Genomic DNA, 10,000 nt, shown 5'->3' on the forward strand with positions numbered 1-10,000 from the left:
GTTACGCTGCTGGTCAGGCATCTGCTTGGCAGATGTGGTGTAGCATATATGGATTTGTCCGAACGCAGTGACGCCTCCTTGAGCTACCTGAAACTGAAACTGAAACTGAAACCTCCACAAAGCACTGCATTCCACCACTACCACCACTCACCTCCCCATCGTCGTTCTCATCGTCGTCATCAGACACCACGACGTCGTCCTTCTCCCTCACCTTCACCTCCTCTTCCTCCAGCACCGCCTGTTCAGATCCCGCGGCTGGCGGCAGGTACACAAACTCGCTGCCCAGTTCCATCCTGTCTGGTGGTCTGCCTGCTGCTGCAACTGGTCGTATCAGCCTCTTTTTGTGTACACTCTCAATGTGCTATGCTTTTGCAAATACATGAAACCCCTCCTCCCCACCCACCTAGCCCCATTTTGGGTTTAAAACTGCGTGGGGTGAATTACCTTGTAAATGTTTTTAAGTCCAGAAAAACTGACAGAAAGGAAAGAGAGAGGGATGAGTGAATGAAGGAGACAGACAGAGAGAGAGAGAGAGAGAGAGAATGTAGAAACACATCCATTGCATATCAGAAAGAAATTCCAGTCCAACAAGAGATTTATCATGCAAGCAGTTAACACCCAGCCAGTGCTGAATAGGGAAGCTGATTAAGGGAATGAGCTCCCACAGAGGGTGAAGTTCCCAGTGAATTCCCAACCTCCAGCTTCATGGGGAGACTTGTGCCAACAGGGGTGAGCTTTACAGCACTCGTCTGATCCTGTTCTGCCTTACGTTCCTTCATGTTCATTATGTCTTATCCTGTCCTGCCTTACATTCCGTCCTGTTCATTATGTCTGATCCTGTTGTGCCTTATGTTCCGTCCTGTTCATTATGTCTGATCCTGTTGTGCCTTACGTTCCGTCCTGTTCATTATGTCTGATCCTGTTCTGCCTTATGTTCCGTCCTGTTCATTATGTCTGATCCTGTCCTGCCTTATGTTCCGTCCTGTTCATTATGTCTGATCCTGTCCTGCCTTATGTTCCGTCCTGTTCATTATGTTTGATCCTGTTGTGCCTTATGTTCCGTCCTGTTCATTATGTTTGATCCTGTTGTGCCTTATGTTCCATCCTGTTCATTATGTCTGATCCTGTCCTGCCTTATGTTCCGTCCTGTTCATTATGTTTGATCCTGTTGCGCCTTACGTTCCATCCTGTTCATTATGTCTGATCCTGTCCTGCCTTATGTTCCTTCCTGTTCATTATGTCTGATCCTGTCCTGCCTTATGTTCCATCCTGTTCATTATGTCTGATCCTGTTGTGCCTTATGTTCCTTCCTGTTCATTATGTCTGATCCTGTTGTGCCGTACGTTCCATCCTGTTCATTATGTTTGATCCTGTTCTGCCTTACGTTCCATCCTGTTCATTATGTCTGATTCTGTTCTGCCTTATGTTCCATCCTGTTCATTATGTCTGATCCTGTTGTGCCTTATGTTCCATCCTGTTCATTATGTCTGATCCTGTTCTGCTTTATGTTCCATCCTGTTCATTATGTCTGATCCTGTTGTGCCTTATGTTCCGTCCTGTTTATTATGTCTGATCCTGTTGTGCCTTATGTTCCGTCCTGTTCATTATGTCTGATCCTGTTGTGCCTTATGTTCCGTCCTGTTCATTATGTCTGATCCTGTTCTGCCTTACGTTCCGTCCTGTTCATGATGTCTGATCCTGTCCTGCCTTATGTTCCATCCTGTTCATTATGTCTGATCCTGTCCTGCCTTATGTTCCATCCTGTTCATTATGTCTGATCCTGTTGTGCCTTATGTTCCATCCTGTTCATTATGTCTGATCCTGTTCTGCCTTATGTTCCATCCTGTTCATTATGTCTGATCCTGTTGTGCCTTATGTTCCGTCCTGTTTATTATGTCTGATCCTGTTGTGCCTTATGTTCTGTCCTGTTCATTATGTCTGATCCTGTTGTGCCTTATGTTCCGTCCTGTTCATTATGTCTGATCCTGTTGTGCCTTATGTTCCGTCCTGTTCATTATGTCTGATCCTGTCCTGCCTTACGTTCCGTCCTGTTCATGATGTCTGATCCTGTCCTGCCTTATGTTCCATCCTGTTCATGATGTCTGATCCTGTCCTGCCTTATGTTCCATCCTGTTCATTATGTCTGATCCTGTTCTGCCTTATGTTCCATCCTGTTCATTATGTCTGATCCTGTTCTGCCTTACGTTCCATCTCGTTCACTGCAATCATTTGCTAACTCATGTCTTCCTGTATTCCACTTCATAAAATAACCCCCATAGGACAGTGTGCCCTTTTATACCTCGGTCCTGTCACCTGGAATAAACTTTGCAACCAAATTCACCATGTTGAAACAGAATGTGTTTCAATCTGGCCTTGAAACACTTCTGCACAGACTTGCTTTCATGGATAGCTAGGTTAGGTGGTGGTGGTGGAGGTGGTGGTGGTGGTGGTGGTGGTGTGTGTGTGTGTGTGTGTGTGTGTGTGTGTGTGTGTGTGTGTGTGTGTGTGCTTTGGCTTTGATTTATTCCATTTGTCTTGTTTCACTCGAATGTTAGCCTTGATTAATGTGCTCTATTTTTTTATCTTTTGTCACTATTATTTTTCCATACTGATGTTAATTGTTAGCGCTCTGAGCCCCTCTGCTATGGAGACTGAGCACATTATGAAGACAAAGCAGCAGTAATAGTAGAAATGTGTTACACATTTGGCAGCAGTAGATATTTTACTGATAACAATGGAGATAATAACAATAACACATTTTGTACGGTATCTGAAGAAGGATGTGCTTTCTCTGAAATGTACATGAACACAGACAACAGTCATATTTGCTGTCTGTATACAGACAGGATAAAACTGTGACCAATTAAACTCAGGAAATGGTGAAACCAGCCCCAACCCTACCCCTACACCCAATGTGGAAATAAGCCCATATAGATAACACCTCCGTCTTGGCCCCAAGGAAACAGATGACTGCACAGATCTAAACAATACGGGAACATCAAGCCTTCAGCGATGAATTGGGTAATTCCCTTGGGATCTAAACTTTTTTACCGTTTCTTTGTATACTAGCTGATGTAAAGTGCTGATCATAACTGCTTGGCTGGAAGCTGCATGCCTGCTCTTGTTAGTTATGGGAAAGGGAATTAGAGGACGTAATGTTCTTTGGTCACTGTGACATTAAAAAAACCCAGTCATGACCTGACCTGACAGATAATACACACAGAGATAACGTATGGAGATGAAAAAATGGAGATTAAAAACTGTCACCAAAACACAAAAGCAAAAGAAAACGTCCATCAGCAGATGTCATATCATTCTATCATGAAACCCATTTTAACAGGGAATAACATAATACATCAGCAACTATGCATTTCTGTCACTTCACCTCTACACTCTACACTCCATCCTGCTCACTACCATCAGCTTCGGATCCACTCTGTTTACACATACCCAGATTCAAGCTCTCGACTGTTGGCCACTGTTCTTTCTCTGTCTCTGGACCTTGCAACTGGGATGAACTTCTTCTTTCGCTTCGTCAAGTCTCCACACTCAGCTCTTTCAAGTCTGGCCTTAAAACCCACCTCTTCCCAAAATAGCCTCCCTTCCCTGCCTCTTCCTTGTCTTCAGTTTCTCCAGTTTTAGAGTTATGCATGCGTGTGAATGACTGGTGCGAAAGCGCTTTGATTTGTCTCTGCACAAGATTCAGCACTATATAAATACCATTATTATTATTATTATTACTTCAGTCCCATTATATAACATGATGATGCAGTGCTTGTCAGCTAACCAAGCCACATCAGCCAACTGAAAAAAAAAAAAAATCAGAATAACATGTCTGACACCGTAAACCAGCTGCAAGTTTTCTACAATACAGACTTAATAATACCCCTTTTTTCACAAACATAATAAGTAAATACGTGAACCGATATTATGTTTGCTTATGTGTATAAAACTACAGGCCTAAAACACTATTACAAAAAAAAGCAGTTCATGTTTTCTTGCTGTTGTCTACAAGGATAATGCACAGTGCTTCATGAAAATGGTCATACTCATATGCACTTTTTGTCTTCTTTTTTTCTCATTTAAATAGAAAAGAAGATATCTGAATGAATCAGCAAAAGGTTTTTGTTGTTTGTTTTTGCTTTTTCGTATTTTTCCCCCACATAATCAAATGATATTAGAGATAATTCCATAATTATAATTCAGTTTCCCTTCAATAATGTAATTTTCATTGTTATTATATTTTGACGGATTAACTTGTGTATTCATCTTGTTCATTTCTCTTGTTTCCTTTAAGTCAGTGGTCCCATAGCCCTTGAAGGTCACCATGGCAGTGAATTCATATCCACTGTGTCTAGGGCTTGGCACAGGAAGGCAGTGAATTCATATCCACTGTGTCTAGGGCTTGGCACAGGAAGGCAGTGAATTCATATCCACTGTGTCTAGGGCTTGGCACAGGAAGGCAGTGAATTCATATCCACTGTGTCTAGGGCTTAGCACAGGAAGGCAGTGAATTCATATCCACTGTGTCTAGGGCTTAGCACAGGAAGGCAGTGAATTCATATCCACTGTGCCTAGGGCTTGGCACAGGAAGGCAGTGAATTCATATCCACTGTGTCTAGGGCTTGGCACAGGAAGGCAGTGAATTCATATCCACTAGCTGTGTCTAGGGCTTGGCACAGGAAGGCAGTGAATTCATATCCACTAGCTGTGTCCAGGGCTTGGCAGAGGAAGATGGAGCCCAGATTCCATTCACAGAGCTACTGTGCACATAGTAATGTATCCAATATACTTCTTTCTGTAAACATAATTTTTATTTGAAAAATACATATACTTCAATCTTTCATGCATGTTTAAACTGAATTTTGTTATGAGTTTTGACAGTGTTTCCATACCTAATAACATGCAAAATAATTATTTCTAACAGTTTTTTGTTGTTTTTTGTGTAGATAAAAATAAATAAATAACGTGGAACAAAAACATTCCACACACTTCTATAATCATAATAATGTATATATTTGAGTCTCCCATCGGACCGGCGGATGAGCAGGCAGGCCGGCTTATCTGTCGGTGTGTGTCCTCACATGGGAGAAGAGGCCGATTCTGGATGCGCAGCTTTCCCACTGGTGTTGCATGGGAAAACGTTTCCAGAAGTGACGCTTCCCTAATCATAATAACGTATATTGGTGCACTGCTTAATGACATAAAGCAGAGTGCGTTTGGTTGACAATAACTGTTCGTGCCCGTGCCATATATCTGTGAATGTCGTCGTTTTCTGTTCTGGTATAATACACTAACAACCTTTGCTACAAGTACCACTTCCACAGGGTTTTCCGGATCGTCAACCGGATCATACACACACTGCTGTTGTCCCCAAAACACGCGTCAACTTCCTCTTTCGTCGACGACCCAAGTAAAGAAGGACAAGATTATTGTTATTTTATTTTTTATTTTATAGCTAAACATGGACATTAGCCAAACAAAGAGACGCGCTATACCCTCAAACACTATTACACCAGTGCCAAAATTTATCCATAAAAAGAGCTCAACTCTACAGGCAGAATAATATCTGGCACCAAATCACTTTCGAAGAAAAATAGGCAGAAAACAAAAGTCGGGATGAAAAGACAACCCCAACTCGAATCTCCTTTTCAATCCAGTGTTTTCATCGGCCACCCAACCCGAAAGTTCTGCCCAAACTGGAGCCAAACCTCCACCTAACACATCTTCCTAATAATGCTGCGGAAATAAAGGTTTATTGTGCTAAAAAAATATGATCGATCTAAGTCGAAACAAGTGAGTCAAAAATAAAGAACATTGCCGATTCGAGGTGAACTGCGTCTAACTTTCAAAACAGGAAACATGTCCCGGATCACAGTTAAACTATATCGACAGTAAACGACACGAAATTACCATTGCTTCCAATTTTACCTTTTTCTCCAATCAGTCAACAAGTGATGTTGTTTCCAGTTCCTACGAAGCAAGGACAGTCTCACCGCTTCGTCTTCCACACACCAGTGTCTGACGGTATTTTGGTCAAGCTGACAATAATAATGCCGAGAGGTTTGAGCCATGAGTTAAATATGGAAACAGACTCAGGGAATTTGCGTGTTACTTTTTATAGTAGCCAATAGCTATCGAGGTGCATTGTCGGGGCGTGTCGCGGATGTTTTTGTGACGAGTTCTTATTGTGACCGAACGTCCTTTGTATGTTTGTAATATTAGACGTGTTGTGTAGAGGTGTGTGTCTGTGTGTGTGTGTGTGTGTGTGTGTGTGTGTGTGTGTGTGTGTGTGTGTGTATCTGTGTGTGTGTGTGTGTGTGTGTGTGTTTCACAGTGTGTGTGTGTGTGTGTGTGTGTGTGTGTGTGTGTGTGTGAGTGAGTGTGTCTGTATATCTGTGTGTGTGTGTGTGTGTGTTTCACAGTGTGTGTGTGTGTGTGTGAGTGTGTCTGTATATCTGTGTCAGTGTGTGTGTGTGTGTGCGTGTGCGCGCGCGCGCGCGCGCGCGTGTGTGTGTGTGTGTGTGTGTGTGTGTGAGTGTGTGTGTGTCAGTGGTCCACGACAGTTTTCTTTGAGTGATATCAGATGAGGAAGAGACGGGCAGAGGAGTCAAAACAATTGATAATGGAGGTTCTGGGCATGGCCTATTCACCGAAACTGTCCTTGAAAATCTACATCTATTGCAAATGAAACACAAATCTACGAAAGAAGTAGAAGGGGAAAACAGAACTTCGTGTAGATGAACATCATTCAATTGAGAAGGTACAAACTCAAGCGCACGCACACTGACCACTCACACACACACACGCACGCACGCACGCACACTCGAGGCGCGGCCGACGCCACCCTATCCTCAGTGTCACCTGAGCCGACCTAAAAAGATATTTGGATGATTCAAACATAGCTATCATGTTGGTCAGGTCAAAACAACCTGTTCAGTTTGCGGGCAGCCAGCCAAAGAATTAAACTCACCTCGAGAAAGAGTAAAAGAGAAGATTAACCCTGAGACATTTCACTGGCGAACGTGAGAAGAATGTGTTTGTTATCAATGTTGTTTATTATCAATGTGCACAGCTCCCGTACATATATTATGACTATAGTTATATATATAAATGAAAAAAAAAGAAGAAAAATAATAAGAAGAAGAAAAAAGAAGAACCGCCCGTTTCAGCGCGTCACGACATCAGAAAAGGGGAAATTCAGGTGGAATATACGTCAAACCCAAAGCGGTGTAACACCCTCAATCCACCCTCCCTGCTGGGTTTTACCCCGGGGTCGTTCTGGGCTTGGTCAGGATGGCCCCCCACTCCCGCTGTTCTCTCCCCTCCCCGGTTCTCCCCCCTCCCCCCGGTTACTCCCCCCCTCCTCCTCCTCCCCGCTCCCCCATTCCCCATAGTTGGAAATTACCCCCTTTCTGTGGGTTCAAGTTAATCCAGCTGTTGAAAAAAGAACGGGGATCATTGTGGGAATGAATTCCAATGTTCTTAAAAGTTACTATCGATGTTGTATCGAGTCCGTGCTCACAGTTTCACTTATGTGCTGGTATGGACGTTTGGGAGTGAGGAGTAAGCGTGTTTTGAATGATGTCATGAGTGTGTGCAGTAAAATTGTGGGAGTGAAGCAAGCAAGTGTGCAAGAGCTGTATGAGAAGCGAATGGTTCAGAAAAGGAGGCAGATAGCAACTGGCGACACACATAGTTCAGCAAAGTATTATGAGCTACTGCCATCAGGACGACGCTACAAAACTCTGAAGACTTTTATTCCACGTTCAATCCACCTTTTCAGTTCTTGAGAACTGTGTGTGTGTGTGTGTGTGTGTGTGTGTGTGTGTGTGTGTGTGTGTGTTTGTGTGTGACGGTGTGTGTTGTGTATGTGCGCCGCGCGCTTTCATGTGAGTAGGCTACGCCGGTGTGATTTGAAACTGAGTCCGTGCATGATAGGTTGTACCTTATTCTTGTGTTTGTACTTTGCTTTAAAAAATGGCTATTATGAATGTCACAGTGCAATATGTAGGATGAATATGCAATATGCAGGATGAATGTACAATGCAATATGCCTGATGTGGACGTTAATATTTTAGATATAATTATCTACATTAATAATTACGATTTAATAATTATTGATTGCAATGTTTCAAAAGTGAATATGTGAAATGCTTGTATTTGAAAACATATGTTTATTACTCCTGTTTAATCAAGTAATCCGTGTGTGTGTGTGTGTGTGTGTGTGTGTGTGTGTGTGTGTGTGTGTGTGTGTGTGTGTGTGTGTGTGTGTGTGTGTGTGTGTGTGTGTGTGTGTGTGTGTGTGTGTGTGTGTGTGTGCTGATTATCTGGTTGTGTTTTGCCGCACCATAGCTGGTTTGTTTTTGGGATTTTTTTTTTTTGTTTTTTTTTTTGTTTTTGTTTTGTTTTGGGTTTGTTTGTTTTTTGTTTTTACAGTTCTGGTCTCCACGTTGTTTACTTGTCTGTGTTGTGATAATGCTCCTGACCAAATTTCTCCAGCTGGAGATAATAAAGTTAATCTTGTCTTAGGCTTACTGACTGCCCACCACGAACACAAGTGACCTGAAGCAAAGTCCTACATTGACAGCCCGTGCCCACTGAGGCCCCTCCCCACGACAACGAGGCGAAAGTGAAGAAAGTGGGTGAATCTGGGCTTACAGTTGACACTAACACCCCAGGTGTCCATGGTCTGGTCCACCCTGCACCACCGACATTTCTCCACACTGTGATAGGGTGGACGGAGAAAGGGGGTGTCGTTGCCGCAGAACAGGAAGTTTTAACTCACTCACTGTACGGCCAGTCCTCTCTTCTCCTCTACACAGACCCCTCGGATGTCCAGTGGGTGTCTGAATGACCCAACCTTTAGCTTCCGTCGTCAGAATTGTGGTATCTTTGTCAACATTCACCTCTTCAGTATAAGAGCCTTCCGCTTGCAATATTTTGATGATGGTAATTGGGGTGAAACGTTGTTAGCGTCGTCTCTTTCGCCGTTCGTATGGAGAGAGTTAAGGCCAAGCGTGTCGGTAATGTGGGAGAGAGTGTGTGTCCCTGTTTGTACGTCCTCTCCTGTGTGTGCGTGCGTGCGTCGTTTCCACTCAAATGTCAAATTGTACGTGTGCTGGTTCACTCCGGGCTGGTCCCACTGAGCTGAATGGGAGCCATGACAGGGCCTTCACTGCATGGGGAATAACTCTGGTATTCTCAGCTGCACAGCAAAAGAAAAGTTATCTTTCTTGGACCACTGTCCAGAGGATCGTTTAAATTTATTTATTTATCTATTTATTTATTAATTTATCAACTTGTTATCGAACATTTGTTAGGCTGGTTGGTTGGTTGCTTGGTTTTTAGGTAGGTTGGTTTACTTTTTCTTTTTTAAGAAAAAAAAGTTAATTGACAGTGATGAGATGTTACCACTCTTGGGCTGTCAGTATCTGCCTGCCACTGCCAATGATTCCATGCACTTGCTTGCTTGAGATGTGTGTGTGTGTGTGTGGGGGGGGGGGGAGTGTAATACCCAAACGTAGTTGTCATTCGAAGTGTTTTACGATTTGTTGTTGTTGTTGTTGTTTTTACAGATATTGTCACGTTTGTCATACCGCAGTTGAAGTAACATATCTTGTCTTGATCTTGGTCTTGTGTTTAAACTCAAACGTGAATGATTCCTGCGTGTACCTCAGTCCCCCTGCGTGTGTAGTTGGTGCACAGGAAAGACAGTGAGGTCAACAGAGAGACAGTGGCAGACAGACAGACCGAGAGAAACTGGGTTAGAGTATAAATCAATTTGTAATCTTATTTTCTGGGGACAATATACAAATATTGCTTTCCTCAGTGTCGTCTTATTCTCGAAAGAAGGTGAAAAAAAGCAAAGGATAGATATACAGGCAGACATTAGATATTTAGTCAGTTATTTATTTATTTATCATTTATTCATTTATTTATCTAGCAAGCCTTATGGCCTGGAAAAGCTTCAAACAACAGGAGTTGGAAGATGGATGAA

At 42.9% G+C, this 10,000-nt stretch overlaps 1 protein-coding gene across 1 annotated transcript in view; it reads right to left on the bottom strand.

Annotated features, from left to right (window-relative positions):
* LOC143296065 (circularly permutated Ras protein 1-like) overlaps positions 1 to 6,077 on the bottom strand; it is a 52,685-nt gene extending 46,608 nt beyond the window's left edge. The window contains 2 exon segments of the mRNA XM_076607818.1: positions 152 to 321; positions 5,932 to 6,077. Coding sequence (XP_076463933.1) covers positions 152 to 292 — 141 coding nt within the window. The 5' untranslated portion in view covers positions 293 to 321; positions 5,932 to 6,077.
* Positions 6,078 to 10,000: the final 3,923 nt, after the last annotated feature.

The sequence above is a fragment of the Babylonia areolata genome, chromosome 21 (assembly GCF_041734735.1).
Source record: "Babylonia areolata isolate BAREFJ2019XMU chromosome 21, ASM4173473v1, whole genome shotgun sequence".
Lineage (NCBI taxonomy): Eukaryota > Metazoa > Mollusca > Gastropoda > Neogastropoda > Buccinidae > Babylonia > Babylonia areolata.